The sequence below is a fragment of the Daphnia carinata genome, chromosome 3 (assembly GCF_022539665.2).
Source record: "Daphnia carinata strain CSIRO-1 chromosome 3, CSIRO_AGI_Dcar_HiC_V3, whole genome shotgun sequence".
NCBI lineage: Eukaryota > Metazoa > Arthropoda > Branchiopoda > Diplostraca > Daphniidae > Daphnia > Daphnia carinata.
The window spans coordinates 12982488-13001748 of record NC_081333.1 but is presented as its reverse complement, the minus strand read 5'-3'; the positions used below and the strand labels follow the sequence as shown (position 1 = coordinate 13001748).

At 37.0% G+C, this 19261-nt stretch overlaps 1 protein-coding gene and 7 long non-coding RNA genes across 11 annotated transcripts; 4 read left to right on the top strand and 4 right to left on the bottom strand.

Annotated features, from left to right (window-relative positions):
* Positions 1-980: 980 nt before the first annotated feature.
* Positions 981-2090, bottom strand: LOC130698481 (fatty acid-binding protein, heart-like). The gene is made up of 4 exons (XM_057521138.1): positions 1932-2090; positions 1516-1534; positions 1195-1450; positions 981-1124 (listed from the first exon to the last, which is right to left on the bottom strand). Exons 1-4 carry the CDS (start codon positions 1996-1998, stop codon positions 1074-1076), a joined length of 393 nt encoding a protein of 130 aa, XP_057377121.1. The 5' UTR covers positions 1999-2090; the 3' UTR covers positions 981-1073.
* A 2381-nt stretch (positions 2091-4471) lies between these two features.
* On the top strand, positions 4472-5780 carry LOC132087811 (uncharacterized). Of its 2 annotated transcripts, none has more exons than XR_009420629.1 (4): positions 4472-4746; positions 5130-5252; positions 5319-5478; positions 5532-5780. It is a non-coding gene; the product is annotated as an uncharacterized LOC132087811 (long non-coding RNA). The 2 variants fall into 2 exon arrangements; XR_009420628.1 differs by having other exon boundaries at positions 5305-5478.
* A 595-nt stretch (positions 5781-6375) lies between these two features.
* On the top strand, positions 6376-8735 carry LOC130698491 (uncharacterized). 3 transcript variants are annotated; one of them, XR_009003290.2, is made up of 7 exons: positions 6376-6501; positions 6555-6626; positions 6678-6817; positions 6888-7071; positions 7134-7228; positions 7320-7479; positions 7582-8735. It is a non-coding gene; the product is annotated as an uncharacterized LOC130698491 (long non-coding RNA). The 3 variants fall into 3 exon arrangements; XR_009003287.2 differs by having other exon boundaries at positions 7307-7479; XR_009003291.2 differs by having other exon boundaries at positions 7134-7240.
* A 2428-nt stretch (positions 8736-11163) lies between these two features.
* On the bottom strand, positions 11164-11665 carry LOC130698494 (uncharacterized). The gene is made up of 3 exons (XR_009003294.1): positions 11551-11665; positions 11334-11477; positions 11164-11274 (listed from the first exon to the last, which is right to left on the bottom strand). It is a non-coding gene; the product is annotated as an uncharacterized LOC130698494 (long non-coding RNA).
* Positions 11666-12414: 749 nt separating this feature from the next.
* LOC130698493 (uncharacterized) lies at positions 12415-13910 on the top strand. The gene is made up of 5 exons (XR_009420626.1): positions 12415-12622; positions 12693-12876; positions 12939-13032; positions 13102-13284; positions 13356-13910. It is a non-coding gene; the product is annotated as an uncharacterized LOC130698493 (long non-coding RNA).
* Positions 13911-15314: 1404 nt separating this feature from the next.
* On the bottom strand, positions 15315-16326 carry LOC132087810 (uncharacterized). Its single transcript, XR_009420627.1, has 4 exons — positions 16299-16326; positions 16142-16235; positions 15890-16072; positions 15315-15818 (listed from the first exon to the last, which is right to left on the bottom strand). It is a non-coding gene; the product is annotated as an uncharacterized LOC132087810 (long non-coding RNA).
* Positions 16327-16661: 335 nt separating this feature from the next.
* On the bottom strand, positions 16662-16964 carry LOC132087815 (uncharacterized). Its single transcript, XR_009420633.1, has 3 exons — positions 16876-16964; positions 16751-16822; positions 16662-16692 (listed from the first exon to the last, which is right to left on the bottom strand). It is a non-coding gene; the product is annotated as an uncharacterized LOC132087815 (long non-coding RNA).
* Positions 16965-17280: 316 nt separating this feature from the next.
* LOC132087816 (uncharacterized) lies at positions 17281-18770 on the top strand. Its single transcript, XR_009420634.1, has 3 exons — positions 17281-17403; positions 17468-18029; positions 18076-18770. It is a non-coding gene; the product is annotated as an uncharacterized LOC132087816 (long non-coding RNA).
* The last annotated feature ends 491 nt before the right edge of the window (positions 18771-19261 follow it).

Here is a 19261-nt window from a genome sequence, read left to right as displayed (position 1 = left end):
CTGTCGATTGGATGTTCCCATATCTTTTGACGAATGGCGTTACAGCACGTCATCGTAACAAAAGGGCACGAAGCAAAGTTTGCGTTAGGTGACAGAGGTTTAATTTTTGTTTTTAAAGGGAAAGTTGATTATTTGCTTAAATGACTATTGGGTTACGCAACGCTGGTTTTTTTTAATCCTTTTGAAATCTTCAATATGCATTTGTGCCTAATGACCTGGTTAGGTTTTTTTCGCTCTGTTCATTGTGTGTCCGTTAAAGTTTTAGAGACAGCATAGAGAATTAGACCCAGTATATTGGACTTGGACCTTTATGTTGTATTGATAGACATGTCGACGGACCAACACAATTTGTCTGTGGTCCAAATGGCATCAAATGACAATCAAGGCAATAATCATTGAGATCTAATCGACATCTGTACTGATGGGTCACTTCCTTATCGAAGAAGGTTGAAACTTGTCTATCGTTTAAGAGTCCAGTAGTAGACCAAGTGTACAACGTCTATTCATTTTATCATCATCGCATTTGATTGGTCTCACAACCCCAGCGTCTAGACATTTTAGAGAGAGCAGGACTTTAAACAGAATTTGCAGTGCCACAGTATGGCATCTTTTATCAGAGTAATTGTAAACAAAAGGCACCTAGCAACAAGACTAGCAGTAACAACAGTTTCTTGTCTACCATCTCTTATTACCGTACGATGTATCAGCCAGCTCATCACAGTTTTACTGTTCTCGAATTTCGCATTCGATCTGCTGCCTAACTGAAAACGTACATCCATTTTTTTGATGGAATCAATCCACCTTTATCTGCTCGTACGTGTATTTCGATGAGTGTATTGAAAACGACCAAACTTGTCAGTTTGTTTAGCACAACAAGCCGATAGTGATGCTTTCCAAAACGAAAAAGATCGATAAGAGTTTACGTCAACAATCTATATCTCTAAACACACAGAAAAGAATGACACGTTGTTTGTTTTAGTTACAGCGGTGTGAGTGTATTGAATGTTTTCTTTATACACACAAGGCATTTTACATTCGATTTCTTTTGTCTCTGTTGACACGTCTAAAAAAACTTAAACGCGTTTGTAGTTGCGAGTGCAGACGACTCCGTCCAAAGTGATGGTCTGCATTTACACATAGAGGCAACGTTAGTCCCATAAATGAGTAATAAAAATGAGGTCTATATCATATCACCACTTTGAGTTCGTCACCATGGACTTCACGGACGAGTGTGGCCTCTTTGCCATCCCACTTTTCCTTTTGCACCATCTTGATGGGGCTCTCCAAAGTGTAGACGGTTTTCACTTTGCGACCATCGGCGGTCTCATCGTCTTGTTCAACTCCCACCTTGAATTTGGCAGTGGTGTCTCGAAGGCCGGTGGTGATGATGGTCCAGTTGTCACCATCGGCAGAGTACTCCACCTGGGGGGTGGCTGCCTTAGCCAACATGCTATTCGATATTGAAAAACAAAAGGTTGAACGTTGTTGTTTATCATGTCAAATGTTTATATTTACCGGTTGGCCATGCCGACACCTAATACGAGGCAATGCCATAAGAAGAACAAACAATTAATTGATGAATAACAGTTGTGTGATCTTAGCAATCTAGGACATTCTCGACGTACGTTGAGCGTTGATTGCCAGTTGATGATTCAGCAAAATTTGTATTAGTTTAATTTATTTGATATTTTTTTTCTTTACTTTGTTTCCCTTTACGAGCAAGGATTTAATCGAAAGTCATGAAACTAAAGTAGCACGGTATCCTTTGACCAATTGAGCTATGAATTTGTCCTTGTTTTACGAGAGCATATAAAATAAGGATATAGGGCTAATTACAATTGTAAAAATGTGTCGACTTTTGTCCCTAGCAACAATCAAATAATCCCACAACAATAAATGGTAATAAGAGTATATGGTTTAGAAATGATTACCAATTGCCTTCATGTATTCATCAAAGTTCTCCTGAGTAGTCAGTTTCCACTTGCCAATGAAAGACATGATGATCTGGAGAGTTGGAAGAGGACGTGCGAAGAAGTTGGACCACTGAAATCGACTAAAGACTTGACGAGCATTGACGGGCGGCTGGCTAAAGCTCTTATAGCCTGAGATCCTCCACTTCTCTCTATAACTCCTCCCATTTTTTTAAATCGTTCAAATCGAACTCTATTGATTTTGGACAAGACGTTTTCATAACTGATAAGTAAGAAGCTGCTGCTTTTCGATGTTTGTTCTTCTTGTCTCATTCGTCTACTGTGGTACCGTGTAATGCACAGGGTTGGGGGACACGAAGATAATGCATTTATTTATTGATTTCACTTCTGACGTAAAAATTAAGGCTATTTATCTACAATTCAATTTCTCCCCAAATATTGAAGTTTATAACTGTTGCCATACGCCTTATCTCTAATGTCTTGACATTTCTTCAGAAGAAAAATTCAGTTAAAGTTAAGGGCGATTAAACCAAGTTAGGGAACATTGGGAGCATATTTAAAAGCCAAAAAGAATAAGACGACGAGGGCCGTTATTTTCAATAATGGCGTCTGGAGTATGTCTTTTTGGCCCGTCCTGTCTCGCAGTGTTTACTTTTCGTGTTTCAGGGTGGGGTGTCCGTCAGACATTGTACTCGTACCAAATGCTACACTTTGGTACAAGATTTACAGCCCAGCCAATAGAACGTTTATTTGAGCTGCAGAATCGGCTAATCTTTGCGATATGTGAACGGGTTTTTTTAATTCAAATGCTGATCCTTACTCGATATCATCTTATGTCAATAGAGTTATTTTTTCCCTACTGTGTAGACGTGGTGGGACTTCAACCCGACACGAGTGCAAACGATCTTTTACCTATGTACCCTTTTCATTTTTTTTCAGACTTTAATTCGATTAAAGTTGACTTTCAATTTTCAAATGATGACGACGTTAAGCAACCTTCTTCTTTTTTGTGGTTGCCACATCCGTTTTCAAAAGAGGGTTTCCATTTTCCATTGGGTGGATGAAATGATGCGTAAGAGTGCCGGTCATGCAAACCAAGAAACGTATCAAGTGTCCAAAAATAAAAAGAAGATACCAAGAAAATAAAAGTAAATAAAGAACTGTTGACAATCAGTGTTTCATCCTGTCCTACCGGTGCGTTTCATCCGCTCGTTGTATTTTATGATCTCAATGAAATGCGGTGAATTTATTTGAGGTTTGAAAATTAAAGAAACAGAATGCGATGAAGCGTTAAAGCTAATGTAATTATTTCGGTTTTATGTGTGTTATATAAAGATACAGAACTCGTATGTCTGGGCTGTGTAAAAACAAACAAGTTTGTTTTTTCTTCTCGGACGTGTGAATAACACGCAAGAATTCGCAAAAGGTTTTGGCTTTAATGTAAACAATTTGCGCGTTGGCTTCTATTTTCACGAATGGTATACGATCGCCATTGCGCTGCGCTGTATACTTGATGACAAGCGGTCAGCGTGACTCATGTCTCATATGTTACGTGACCCAAATTTGCCTTGCTTATTTTGAATTTTAATAAGAATTTCTACTCCACAAAATTTCGCCAACATCCAAACGAATTCCGCCTTGTCGTACAGGCTAAAAAGGAGAAGATGAGTCAAATTACTAAAGAAGACTAAAAGGGTACAATAGTCCAGTGTCAGCAATGCTGTCAGACGAGTACATGGCCGATATGCGTAAAATTCGATTAGACAAATGGTTTCCGTTTCGTTTCAAGTTTGTCGAAAAAGATGACTCAATAATGGAATGGAATGCATTCCATGGCCATGACAAACATACACACAGAAATCCACTTGAAAAACACTCGTCGTGGGACTTGTAAACCGCATTCCTTTCGTTTTATTTTGGTTTCCTTTTTACCAACAAAATCTCTTAAGACTATCGATTGTACACAGCGACCATTATAACCGATGGAACTATATCGAAGGTCCTGGTGGACTCAGCCCCTATCCTTTTGTCATTTCCGTGGTATAGACCCGCGAGAGTTTTCAATTTTCGTTCGAGTTTTTTCCCTTTCCGCGAATGATAAATTTAATCTCGTTGGAATGATTTGTGTATGGCTGCGATATGTTTGAAACGCCATTTAACCCATTCGGCAAAATTTATGAATATCCGTAGCGCCCATCGCTTCCACTTAGAGCATTCTAAAATTAGCGCCAGTTTCCTAAGTAGGTAAAGAAATTAAAAGACGAAATATGGCAACGTGGATCTGGAATAAATCCAAATTTTTAAAATTTGTGTGTGGGGCAAAAGGCGAAATCTGGCAACGCAGCTGTTTAGCCGTAGAAGCATTGGTATATGGTATTAGTGTATCTTCGCACGCGCTACTTTTCAATGGTAAGTTTTACGAATTTTATCGTTTGAATTGGAACTATACAAGGACATATCATATTTTTCATTAATCGGTTAGCGAAAGTTCCAAAAACATGTATTTATTTTAACAGTGGGTCACACGGCTTCCCGTTGTACAATAGGCGGCTCATACGATACGGCGGTTGCAAGTTTAATACATTCTAATTCCTTTGCCAACGGGAATCAAGATAAACACTGGTGGATAGTGAGCTGTTCGCTAATAAACTAAATGGAGGAAGAAACTATTGCTCCAGAACTATTGGATAATACCAGCAGAAACAGTCATGCCAAGAATTTGATAGATCATATTCTGGATGACAGTGACAATTGAAAGGAAAGAAAGCAGTACAAATCTTCACTGGACAGTTTACTCAATGTTCATGGATATCAGGTGTCTTATTGCATGCAAACTATGAAATTTATAAAACAAAAAGTAGCTTAGATGGGAAAATATGAATTCCAAGAATGTTAATAATATCTATTGTCAACTAGAAAATACTTATAATTTCAATTTCCTTAAAGGTTAAAAACAATCCTTTGGATATTATCAATCTATTTGAATAGTAAATTAATTTTCAATGAAAATTTCATAGACTTATTAGACTATTCAACAGAAGATTTAGATTTTGTGTTGGTTCTGGAACCAAAATAAAATCAACTTCTTCAGGTGTACCAACTGGTCACTAGACAGTAACCAATATCAAAATTGATTTTTATTAATCTACAAATGACAATTGTTTGATTAGTAACGTCTACTTCTTATGTTTTTATTAGGTTGTTGACCATGGAATGCTGACCGGTTATCTGTGGATGGAAACCTACCTGACCATGGTTATATTTGACAAATATCCTGAGACAAAACCCAAGTGAAGAAATTAAGCAAAAGAGAAATGCTAGGTAAAATGACAGAAAATTTTCCAAAGTCCTTTAATCAAATAGTTAAATATAGTTTCCTGAAAATAGCAACACTCATATATGAATGAAATCAGGCAATCATCTTATGAAAAATTATCTACGAGAAAGCAGTTGATCCAGAAAACCAAGTGGAAAATAAAACATTGGTGGCTGAAGTACAAAACAAAGATGGGACATGAATAAGAGACATTCAAAATGGCAGTCATAGGTAATTGTGGTAACTAAATAAATACTGATTATTTCTACATTTTGTTTCCTTAGATGTCAACTGCAGTAACTTTGTATTCCTCACTGTAAGAACTAATTTAAAGGCGACATTGTGATGGATGACTAATGAGAACCTTCTAGGCAATCAAGGTGAACTTGCAAATGTAGTCTTTTTTTTTCATAACAGTTTTTTTTAATACCGAATATTTGTGCTGAATGTTAAAAACCGGAGCGCCAGTATGCGACAGTGCTAAAGGCGTGCAGTATTTCTCATTATATGCAGTATTACTCAAAAACCATAAACTCCACGTAAAAACAAAATTCATTTTCATGATTCTTGTTAAATTCAGAATCCAAATCATATATAGTTATCTAGTTTTATTGATATTTTTTTTTTTTTTTAGGTTTTGCGGGCTTATTATTTTGTGGGGCTTAGATTTATTTGGGATACATCAAAATAATGTATTTCTAACCATATCTAGATTTTGGCGAAAAATGAAAAAGTGGGAAGGCTTTATAGCCTTCTCACTATTGTCAAAATCAGCCAAATACCTAAATCTCTTGGAATACGTTACACACACTATACTCAGAATTTAATGCTGATTCAGGAAAAATGATTTGTCTTTTCGTAAAATCAATTGCTTTTGAAATATACCTAAAAAAATGGGATATAAAACTTAAGCGCCGGAACGTGCTAGCGCACAACTGTGTTAACCCGTTTTTTGCGCTTGTTTTTAAAACCGCAAGTTTTAAGTAAAAATCAAGTCGATACTCGTGATTCCCGTTTGATTTTGAATCGAAATAATGTATTTCTACCATATCTGTATGGCAATCCGTTTTACACAAAAAAAAAATCACTTTTTTTTCTTTTTTCCACCCGTAGCCATCTACCGCTCAGATTCGTTATTACAAGCATGTATGCTATCTCTGTTCATTGTATGCCATTTGCAATTTTGCATTTAATTGAGTAGCGTGGCTGGAGAAAAATATTAAAAAATGGATAAGATAATAAAAGCTAAGGATGGTAAGTATAAACATTATTATATTAGTTTTCAATTATTAATTATTGTTTATTAGATCAAATTATGAAGCTGCAGGCTCAATTATTGCAGCAGCACAGAATATTAGATGACAACAAAACTAAGAATGGTAATACGTAATGATTGTATTTGTTTCCTCTTATTCATTTGTGTTTTTTAGCTCAAATTTTGAGTCTACAAGCTTAATTACTGGGAGAAAACAATTTAGAACGGGACACTTTCCAAACAGTGAAGGAGGTATTTCAAAACTCATCCCTAACTGAACGTGAGAATGAGTTGGCATTAGGCGAACACAGTCAGGTACCTAAACTTTTCAAATAAGAATTCAAAATAAGTATAGAATTTTATCAAACAATTACTTATTGTTTAGTTAATCAGTCCACCACCTGACAGTGTGTTAAATTTAAATTCTGTTAGTGCTGCTCTAAAAGAATCGTTAGTAATCAGTCCATGCAGCGAAGGAACTGTACAATTGTGGGACCGTATTTGGGCTGAAAATGGGTGTGGTACGGAAACCCAGAAATGGCACGAGTTCAACATAAAACATGGATTAGGTACTTCTCAGTTTTTTGTCTATCGAAAAAGTATTTTTAATGCTATTATTTTGCATTCACAGAATTTTAGTGGGGGAGCAAGTCAAGTCTGGAAGTGTTACAGGATGGAAGAGTCAGCCTGTAGTTGAAAAAACACTGAGAGTGCATTACCGTTAAGGTGTGAGCTAAAGTAATAGAGTAATGCCGATTGTCTAATGAGAAGTACCATCTTGTGTGAATGAATCCTGTGTAACAGCAATCCTTTATAGTTCTGTCACAGCTACAGCCTCAAATAATTCTGCTTCTCCTGCTGAAGAACAACTTGTCCTTTACGTTCAGAGTGTTGGTGAAACTGGGTACTTAAATGGCCCTAAAGATGTTTCACTTCGCTGGCATTGCAGCAATAAACATCATACATGGACTCTTTAGGTATGAAAGGAATTTTCTTGAAAAATTTTGGAATTTTTGACGAAGTATTTCTCCTCCTTTTTGCCAACCATGTATAATCTACAAAAATAAATTATCCAATAGGAAAAGATTTTCAGCATACTGGGAGCAGCACTATTAACAATGCAACATTCTACGGGTGCTATTTTATCATTCAAGAGCCTTATAGAATGATATTCATCTGCAATTTGTATGGCCTTTCCCAAGCTTCTGCCAGAAGTTGAATCTCTGAGTCATGTAAGTCACGTGAGCAACAATTGAGATGCTTAATGGTGTTGTTTTTCTTTTCTCAGTATTGTTACGGAATCGTCGATTTTTCAACGATTCAAACGTCTAGCTTTCGTATCTCTGTAAGCAGAGAGACGTTTATCGAGTCGAAGAGTGGAACAGCTAGTTCCTTGGTTGTACGGTAAAAGGATAGGTGTACGGAAGAAGCTCCTAGTGTAAATGGTTAAGACGGTATTTCTGTTATTATTATTATTATTCTATTGTATTGTGTCAGTGTTCAGACCGTCCGGGTATTTATGTTGTTGGGACGGACGGTCTGGTGAATCATGTTGTGTCAGTGTACAGATCGTCCGGGTATTTATGTTGTTGGTACGGACGATCTGGGTATTGTTTCTTGGTGGTACCTGTTCGTGGTACTGGAGACCAAGGTTATAGAGTAGGACGTTGGTAAAGACGTCCGATTAGACTCGCCATTTGTTCTTAAACTTATTTAAACTAGACGGAAACGTAACAGTATATATCTCAGTATACAATTATTTTTGCAACTTTAAAAAGGCACAATAACCCTTTCAAAAGTTGCCGTCAACCCAGGCAGGGGGCAGGCATATCTAAAAGCTATTTACAATCTATGTTCCAGCTTTCAAAATACCCCCAGTCTTCAAATGTCAGGGCTGGTAGATTTGAACTTAGATCTGTGTATTGGGGAAGTTTGGAAAAGCTGTGTTATCGTTTAAACTGGACACTTTATTATTAAGGTATGTCAAGTATTAATACCGCGTTTTTGCAGGTCCAGTGAAAATGACTGACTAACTTAGATGGCCTACGAAAGAAAAGGGGACTTTTTGAAATTTGAAGATAATAATGTAAACAATTTGAGTGCTTTTGTGGGCAAAATGGTGAAAGTCAAATCTCTTTCATTTAATTGAGGTTAATGATGTATCATGTATGTAATGGAAGAAAACAGTGATTTTATCTGCCGTGAATGAAGAAGAATAAAAGTTCAAAACATGTTTGGTTCGAGACAAAAATTGTTTACCTAGCTCGTCACACACTTGAAAGAATACAGTAGAGAAATTTTACCAAGTTTTAGTTCAGTCCTTTCTCTCACCTAAGCAAACACACAGTTTACGGGTTTCTCAAACGATTTGGAGTAGATTTATGTGCCCGGAGAAACTACAAAAAACTTCGCATATTGGTCAAAAATCCAATTTCCCTTTTTTTTTTTATTAAAATAATTCGCGTTCCCAAATTTTATCGGTGTTGTAAATCTCTGAATTGTTTCGTTGTGTGCTTAGCAGTCCTGTAGTTCTTCGTTACGTCCGACACACTTACGGAAAATTTGCATGTAAACGGTAAGGAACCCTAAATTAAAATCCAAATCAATCACTCCAAGTGTACATGAAATTCCAGATGCTTACCTTATGAAGATTTATAACCTTGGTTGCTTTTCATCAAAACCCAAAAGCTTGAACGCTACCGTCGTCTGTCATATTCACCATTAGCCATCAAAACATGCAATCATTTTTGCTCTGTTGTTTTTTTAGTTTTTCCACTGTTTTGTGCATTCACATCAACGAGTAAGTAACGTACGATAATTATTTTTTTCCAGGCGTTAATATTTTGCTTTATTGTTAGAATTAGGAAGCTGGAAGCCTCTTATGTAAACTAGCAATGATAAGTTGAACGTAGATAGTAAGCAAGTCAAGGCTCAGCTGGTGCATTGGAAAACACAGTCTTTTTATTTTTCTAGGGTAAAATGTCTCCAAGTTCTTCTTCAGAGCATAGTGGAAATATTATTGCAAATTTGTGCTTGAGTATTTTTTGGCAGTGAGTCCTTAGAATTTAATCGTGAGTAGAATTAAAAGGATTGGCTGAACTGTTTCAAGTTTGAGCACACTAGCTGAGATATCAGTATTTAACATATCTGCCTTTTTCATCTATATCTGAAAACTAGACAGTTTATTAACATTTTTCAAGTTTGTATTCAATATTGTGACTAATGTTGTACTAAATATTTGTTTGTTGGAACTTCTTGAATCTACGTTCAACTAACAAAGCTTTATGACAACTGCTTGTGACAAGCTGTTGTTGAAGGAAGACTGAAGATATGGAATATTTGATAAGCATTTAGCGAAAGGTTTCTTTTGAATGAAAGACTACTTTTCAGAAGTAGCATTCCCTGCCTTCAGTCAGTTTCATATTATGGTCTCAGTAATCCTGGGAAACTACTCGAGCTAGTTTTCGTTTTTTAACTTGTATTATTTTTAAAAATCCCCGCGAACCATAAACATACTTCGATCTCTTGTATCAAATTCATGTGTTGTTCTTTTATCAAATTTTTTGCATCTGTTACATTTACATAGGATCAATAAAAAAGAAAGTCCTGATAGTCGTCTCATCGCTGTCTTCGACTCCGTCATGGGCTCGTCATCTTCTTAACGCGGTCTTCGCCATCGCCATCGCCATCGCCATCGCCATCTTCGCCATCGCCGTCTTCGCCATCGCCATCGCCGTCTTCGCCATCGCCATCGCCGTCACCGCAATTTGCCTTCGCCATCGCCTTCACCATTCACAAAAAGTCGGCTACAGTAGGGCGCGGCTCATCAAACATCCCACGGCGATGGAGGGAGTTCATCGTGGATCGTCTCCGTGGTATTATTTTATTTTGTAGTGTACAATGTGTCTAGTAAATAATTTAACCCGTTGGCTGCCACGCCGTTTGGTCCCATTTTTTTTTGTAGATGTAGGGAGTTGGGCGCTGTTCTCCTCATGGCCATGGGGGGAACAGTCGCCATTGCGCCTAATGGTTTTATGCCATTAGACGCTAGGCAATGCACCATTAGGGACTTCTCTTTGTCGGCACGGTGAGAGATATCCTGGGGTGTGCATTCCCAGAATGGACTCTTTCACCGTGACAGCCCGGGCTTGTCTTCGGACAAGCCCCACCTTGGTCGGGGATCCTTCCGACTCGACGTGTAGCGAATGCAGTTTAAGCAACCTACGGGTTGCATGGCGTGGCAGCCATCGGGTTAATTTAGTTAAGTGTTTGTATGTATTTATGTATGTATTTGTATGTATATATATGTGATGTAAAATAGTGGTGGAATTGAAGGGTGGCGGTGGGACAATAAAAACAATTTCAAATTTAATTTTCCTGGTTTTGTATTTCATTTTACTATATAAACTTTTTCTAACTAATAAAAGTTGGTAAAGTAATGTAAGACCACCTACCAGTTTCACTGATTCTCCAGCCGTCAAGAGTGTAAGTAAACATCCTTTTTACAATCAAAAAGACATTTACTTTCGGTCTTAACAAAAAAAAAAAAAAAAAATCTTCACACTGTGGCAGATCGACTATCCAGTAGGGAGCAAGTTCCAAATCATCTGGAACTTCTGTTTCTTGTGTGTGGGGTAGTAATTTAACAACACGGTAGTGGTACTGGATATCTTTTATTACACTAACACAGAAGACAGAACATTATTGGTATTTGTTTCTGTCCCAGGATGATTTCTGCGACCACCACAGCATGCCAAGTAAATTCCAAGGACCTAAAACAATAGTAACGAAACTAAAACAGTTAACAAAAAGTAGCATCATCTAACACTACCTTATATAAACTGGATTTAAGAGGTCCAGGTTGTGAAAACAATTGCAAAGAATTGTCTTCTTTATGTAGCACCTTTGGTCCGAAAAGGGTGTATTTGACTAATGGAGAACAAAAACGTGCTGTCTAAGCCAAGCAATGCTCCTCCTTTGAATAATTTAGAATGTGTTACACAATCGTTTATGAACGAATAGCTGTCATAATACCGTTAAGAACTTACCTTTACCTTTAAGCGCAGATTCAACCCACATAATCCAGGTCTATACACGGCGAAATCAACGTTAAAATTTCAAGAAAGAAGACGTTAATTGCATGCTTTTATCATCTGTCCGACGCCACGCGAAATGAAACAGCTGATAGAAATTTTGGCAGAATAGCTGACGTGGTGGCTATGAAAACGAATCGGAGTTAGCCACTTGTCTACTAGATGTCTTGAAAAAAATATGGCATTCCGTTTTGTATGGCAATCCGTTTTACATAAAAAAAAAAAAAAATCGTACTTTTTTCTCTTTTTTCTACCCGTAGCCATCTATCAGTCGGTTTCGTTATTACAGGCATGTAAGCAATTTGAGTTAATTGTATCCCATTAGCAGTTAATGGAGTAGCGTGGCTGGAGAAAAACTCGTGGCTGGAGAAAAATATTTAAAAATGGATAAGATAATAAAAGATAAGGATGGTAAGTATAAACATTATTTTATTAGTTTTCAATTATTAATTATTGTTTATTAGATCAAATTATATGGCTCAATTTTTCAACAGCACAGAATCTTAGATGACAACAAAACTAAGGATGGTAATATGAAATGATTGTATTTGTGTTCTTTTATTCATTTGTGTTTTTTAGCTCAAACTTTGTGTCTACAAGCTCAGTTACTGGAAAATAACAAATTAGAATGGACACTTTCAAAACAGTGAAGGAGGTTTTCCAAACTCATCCCTAACTGAACGTGAGGATGAGTTGGCATGTAAGTAAGTAAAAACATTATTATATTGGTTTTCAATTATTAATTATTGTTTATTAGATCAAATTATGAAGCTGCAGGCCCAATTATTGGAACAACACTAAATATTAGATAACAGCAAAGCTAAGGATGGTAAGGCCTAATACGTAATGATTCTATTTATTTGCTTTTATTCATTTGTGTTTTGAAGCTCAAATTTTGAGTCTACCAGCACAGCTAGGGGAAAAGAATAAATTGGAACAGAACAGTTTCCAAACAGTGAAGGAGGTTTTTCCAAACTCAAACCTAAGTGAACGTGAGGATGAGTTGGCGTTAGGCGAACACAGTCAGGTACCTAAACTTTTCAAATAAGAATTCAAAATAAGTATAGAATTTTAACAAACAATTATTTATTGTTTAGTTATTCAGTCTACCACCTGACAGTGTGTTAAATTTAAATTCTGTTAGTGCTGCACAAAAAGAATCGTTAGTAATAAGCCCATGCAGTGAAGGAAGTGAACAATTGTGGGACCGTATTTGGGCCGAAAATGGGTGTGGTACGGAAACCAAGATATGGCACAAGTTCAACATGAAACATGGATTAGGTACTTTTCGGTTTTATGTCTATTGAAAAAGTATTTTTAATGCTATTATTTTGCATTCACAGAATTTAATGGGGGATCAAATCAAGTCTGGAAGTGTTACAGGATGGAAGAGTCAGCCTACAGATGAAAAAACACTGAGAGTGCATTACCATTAAGGTATGAGGTAAAGCAATAGAGTATGCACATTGTCTAATGAGAAGTACCATCTTGTGTTAATAAATCCAGTACAACAGCAATCCTTTATAGTTCTGTCACAGCTAGAAACCTCAAATAATTCTGCTTCTCTGTCTAAAGAACAACTTGTCCTTTACGTTCAGAGTGTTGGGGAAACTGGGTACTTAAATGGCCCTAAAGATGTTTTAATTTTGCTGCCATTGCAGAGATGAACATCATACATGGACTCTTTAGGTGTGAAAGGATTTTTCTTCAAATAATTTTGAATTTATGACGAAGAATTTCTCCTCCTTTTTGCCAACCAGGTCTAATCTACCAAAAAAAATTTTATCCAATAGGAAAGGATTTTCATGTACTGGGAACACAACTATCAACAATGCAACATTGTACAGGTGCTAGTTTATCATTCAAGAGCCTTATACAATGATGTTAATCTGCAATTTGTATGTCCTTCCCCAAGCTTCCACCAGAAGTTGAATCTATGAGTCATGTAAGTTACATGATCAACAGTTGATATGTTTAACGGTGTTGTTTTTCTTTTCTCAATATAGGTTAATAGTAACATTGGATCTGAAAAAATTCTTGGTTGGGGCAAGACACTGAATAAATTGTATTGATTGGATGGATGACATGACATTTCTATACTTAATTCGGATTCCCCAGACGGTATTTGATATTAAAAAAATTGAAGTGCATATCTGGGCTCCCTTCTTTTCTGAAGCCCCGTTTCCCCTTGACTCGTAATAAGCCCGTAGGGGGTCATGCCCCTACTGTACGGTATATATAAAAACAACATATACCGAGGTTTGGAGGGCTCTGGCCGGAAAGGGGACGTGGGGTGCCGCTTAGTCCGATGATGTGTTCACGGAGGGCGATGTGGCTACCCACAAATCCGAACTAAAGGTTAATCGCTCCTGTAAAAATGTTCCAAATCTTCAGCTCTTCTTCCGGCTTCTCTTAGCCAATCACCGGGTAATCTCCCCGGTGGGTCAACAAGGCAGTGTCTCCCCCTGCCTGGGTTGACGGCAACTTTTGAAAGGGCTATTATGCCTTTTTAAAGTTGCAAAAATAATTGTAATGTGCAGAGAATTGTCAATAAAATTTTTTTTATAAAATATTTTATCCAAAATTTGTTTCTTTCATTGTCTGTGTTAGCTGTGTTCACACATTACATTTATCAACTTTTTTTTTTTTCTTTGCATTGTTTGTTTTTGTCACCTTTGACGGTAAGCATTGTTTCCATTGGTTTGTCGTTTATCTGTAAGTATTCAATTATTATTATAGGGATCGAACCCTGGATGTTTTCCACCGATGCTCTACCAATGAGCCATGAATCATGTGATATTAAGTTGGCTTTTTTCTAGTTACTTGTGGACTTGCATTTACACTTAGAATAAAAATGAAATGCGATTCTGCAATATACTCTTCTACATTTGATCTAGATATTTTTTAACACATATATATGTTTGATCCCAGATGTTTAACAGTCTATCGCAACTGATATGTCTATCAGAGCTATGAACCTTATGAAAGAAATAGAAAGATAAACATATAGTTGTGAAAGACTGCATAAACATCCTAGACGATAACATATAATATGCGATAACAAAATATCTAGATAAATCTCGTGGCTCAATGTTAGAGCATCGGCGTTGCACGCTGAATGTCTAAGGATCGGTTCCCATATGAGTAAAACAAAATACAATACAAAATTACTTCAGAAAAAATATCCAGATATTACATGTTGTTCCTTGAATCTAAGTGGAAAAATTCAAAGAGTGTAATAAATAATAATTGAATACTTACATATAAACGATAAACCAATGGAAACAATGCTTACCATCAAGGCATCAAAGGTGACAAAAACAAACAATGCAAAGAAAAAAAAAAAAGTTGATAAATGTAATGTGTGAACACAGCTAACACAGACAATGAAAGAAACAAATTTTGGATAAAATATTTTATAAAAAAAATTTTATTGACAATTCTCTGCACATTACAATTATTTTTGCAACTTTAAAAAGGCATAATAGCCCTTTCAAAGTTGCCGTCAACCCAGGCAGGGGGAGACACTGCCTTGTTGACCCACCGGGGAGATTACCCGGTGATTGGCTAAGAGAAGCCGGAAGAAGAGCTGAAGATTTGGAACATTTTTACAGGAGCGATTAACCTTTAGTTCGGATTTGTGGGTAGCCACATCGCCCTCCGTGAACACATCATCGGACTAAGCGGCACCCCACGTCCCCTTTCCGGCCAGAGCCCTCCAAACCTCGGTATATGTTGTTTTTATATATACCGTACAGTAGGGGCATGACCCCCTACGGGCTTATTACGAGTCAAGGGGAAACGGGGCTTCAGAAAAGAAGGGAGCCCAGATATGCACTTCAATTTTTTTAATATCAAATACCGTCTGGGGAATCCGAATTAAGTATAGAAATGTCATGTCATCCATCCAATCAATACAATTTATTCAGTGTCTTGCCCCAACCAAGAATTTTTTCAGATCCAATGTTACTATTAACCTATATTGAGAAAAGAAAAACAACACCGTTAAACATATCAACTGTTGATCATGTAACTTACATGACTCATAGATTCAACTTCTGGTGGAAGCTTGGGGAAGGACATACAAATTGCAGATTAACATCATTGTATAAGGCTCTTGAATGATAAACTAGCACCTGTACAATGTTGCATTGTTGATAGTTGTGTTCCCAGTACATGAAAATCCTTTCCTATTGGATAAAATTTTTTTTGGTAGATTAGACCTGGTTGGCAAAAAGGAGGAGAAATTCTTCGTCATAAATTCAAAATTATTTGAAGAAAAATCCTTTCACACCTAAAGAGTCCATGTATGATGTTCATCTCTGCAATGGCAGCAAAATTAAAACATCTTTAGGGCCATTTAAGTACCCAGTTTCCCCAACACTCTGAACGTAAAGGACAAGTTGTTCTTTAGACAGAGAAGCAGAATTATTTGAGGTTTCTAGCTGTGACAGAACTATAAAGGATTGCTGTTGTACTGGATTTATTAACACAAGATGGTACTTCTCATTAGACAATGTGCATACTCTATTGCTTTACCTCATACCTTAATGGTAATGCACTCTCAGTGTTTTTTCATCTGTAGGCTGACTCTTCCATCCTGTAACACTTCCAGACTTGATTTGATCCCCCATTAAATTCTGTGAATGCAAAATAATAGCATTAAAAATACTTTTTTCAATAGCAATAAAACCGAAAAGTACCTAATCCATGTTTCATGTTGAACTTGTGCCATTTCTGGGTTTCCGTACCACACCCATTTTCAGCCCAAATACAGTCCCACAATTGTTCACTTCCTTCACTGCATGGGCTTATTACTAACGATTCTTTTTGTGCAGCACTAACAGAATTTAAATTTAACACACTGTCAGGTGGTAGACTGAATAACTAAACAATAAATAATTGTTTGTTAAAATTCTATACTTATTTTGAATTCTTATTTGAAAAGTTTAGGTACCTGACTGTGTTCACCTAATGCCAATTCATCCTCATGTTCAGTTAGGTTTGAGTTTGGAAAAACCTCCTTCACTGTTTGGAAACTGTTCCGTTCCAATTTGTTCTTTTCCCCTAGCTGACCTTGTAGACTCAAAATTTGAGCTACAAAACACAAATGAATAAAAGCAAATAAATAGAATCATTACGTATTAGGCCTTACCATCCTTAGCATTGCTGTTATCTAATATTTTGTGTTGTTCCAATAATTGGGCCTGCAGCTTCATAATTTGATCTAATAAAGAATAATTAATAATTGAAAACCAATATAATAATGTTTATACTTACCATCCTTTTGTTGTATTATCTTATCCATTTTTCAATTGTTCCTCCAGCCACGCGTTATTCTCCATCCACGCTACTGAACAAACTGCGAATGGCATCCAATGGACTGAAATTGCCTACGCCAGTAATAATGAGTCTGAGCGGTAGATGGCTACGTGTCGGAAAAAAAGAAAAAAGTGCGATTTTTTTTTTTCGCGATTTTTTTTTCCGCCATTTTTTTTTTTTTTTATGTAAAACGGATTGCCATAACGGATTGCCATAATTGTCATATAAAACGATTGCCATAAAAAGTCGGGCTAATTATTTTGTCGGACTTAAAATGTCTATCGAACCTACTTTTAAGGCTGCAGTATCTAGCGCGCTAGTTAATAAGCAGCAAAAAGGAATGATGCCTAAATTAATGGATGTATTGTCTCTAGATGGCAGTGCAGGATAAAATCAACCGAAGGAAATTGTAAACAAAAGAAGAGCAGTTTTCAAAAAAAGACACGTTATGTAGACGTGAGACTCAGAGTCGTAAGAATACTGACAGTATGTAGCAACAAATCTAACAGTTATTTGCAAACACAATAAGTCATGTTCTGATATAATTTAGAAAGAATGTTTCTTTTACCTACGCCGACTATAAGTGTTTGCATTACTCACGGCGGAAATGACGAACGCAAGTGACATCGCCAAACACGATCGTCTGTGTCCACCAATGAAAGGGAAACCGGAAAAAAATCGTTTACGATAATCAACATCCGTGTGTCTACATAGATAATTACTAAAGTGATTTAATAAACATGTTTACCATTGTCCAGTCATCACCGTCAAAGTCATGCACAATCGTGGTTTCATGGCCATTACCCCAAGTTTCCTTTTGAATCAATTTAATCTTGTCACTTTCTTGCAGATCGAAAACATCCTGACAAACCACACAAACCCATTAGTTGGTCAAACAAGATGGTTGAACAGTTCTCGAATATCTTACAGTGACGTGCCGCCCGTCAGCGGCGACTCGTTTTATTTGGACGCCGAGTCGAAACGTGAAATCTGAATCTTTGCTCATTCCTCTCAATCGCACCGTCCACTCATCGCCATCAATTTGACAATCGACACGAGGCACTTGGCTTATGGCAACAGCCCGTTTTGCCATACTGAGTCCTGTTTACAAAGTATTTCATTATACGAACAATGACATAATACGTTTTTTACATACAGGATCTGGTTACAATATAACTTACCAATGGCTTTAAGATACTCTTCGAAATTTTCCTGGCTAACGAGATAATATTTCCCGACTACCTGAGCCATGAAAGCCGATCGTTTATGGTCGTGATCTTGCATCGTACGAAGAATGTTCGTTGTGATGATGTGTGCTGCTCAGGTGACAGTCAACTGTCTCCTCCACTCGCATGTGTGTACAATTTAACCACAGTACAGGAAGATTATCGACGTAAACGATCGGATCATCGCTGAATCCTGTGTTGTTTAGCAACAACAGCTAGACAAACAATTCAGATCATTATTTATTAACACCGTCAGAGCTGAAAACTCCTCCAGTATCGAGCACAATGTCGGTGAATCAATACGTGTATTTTTTTTTTCTTTGATCAGATCAATATAGAAAGCAACAACGAGGTGAAGTTGTGAGTTTATGCAAAATAGGACAACAGTTTGTCGGATTTTGACACATAAACCGGCCGTTTTATTCGCGTTTAAAACGACGAGTGCAACGGACATCACCGCAGGTCATCGTCTATTCAAATTAAATGGACAAATATGAATATTCATTTTTATTATTTAAACCATCGTGTTCAACATTACCGCTGTCCAATCGTCCCCGTCTACCTCGTGGATGATAACAGCTTCCTTGTCACCCCAAAACTCTTTGGCAATTAATTTATCTCCATCGAGATTGTACGTAGCCTAAGATAGATATCAGAATCAAGTTCAAATATATTAAATGTATTTATTTTTACCTTAATTTGGCGACCATCAGGTGTATGCATATCTTGTTCGACGCCCAACTTGAATTTGATTGTGACGTCGCGGGTGCCGGTGTGAATCGTCAGGTGCCACACCTCATCTACGATAGCGCATTCAATGTGGGCCTTGACACTGGCGGCCATGGATCTCATTGGAACGTTGACACCTACCCCCAACAAAAAGCCAAATGAAAAGGTTGAAAACAATTAAAATTTAAAAATACAAATACCTATAGCTTTGAGATATTCATCCAAGTTCTCTTGACTGATCATTTGGTACTTTCCAACAAAATGCTGACCGGCCGACATTTTCTTTGTAGATGGCTTGTCTTCGTCAAGTTGCAGACTGATCTAAACAGGAAGCTACTCACATTTATAAGAGTTATGTTAAACCAAAGGATCGTAAATGAAATCAGGTT

Excerpts from the sequence above, each read along its gene's own strand:
- LOC130698481 (XM_057521138.1), bottom strand. The coding sequence starts at position 1,998 with ATGTCTTTCATTGGCAAGTGGAAACTGACTACTCAGGAGAACTTTGAT. Across the intron at positions 1,125-1,194 it reads ATGGTGACGAACTCAAAGTG|ACCATCACTTTGGACGGAGT; the intron begins GTGATATGATAT and ends GTGTAAATGCAG.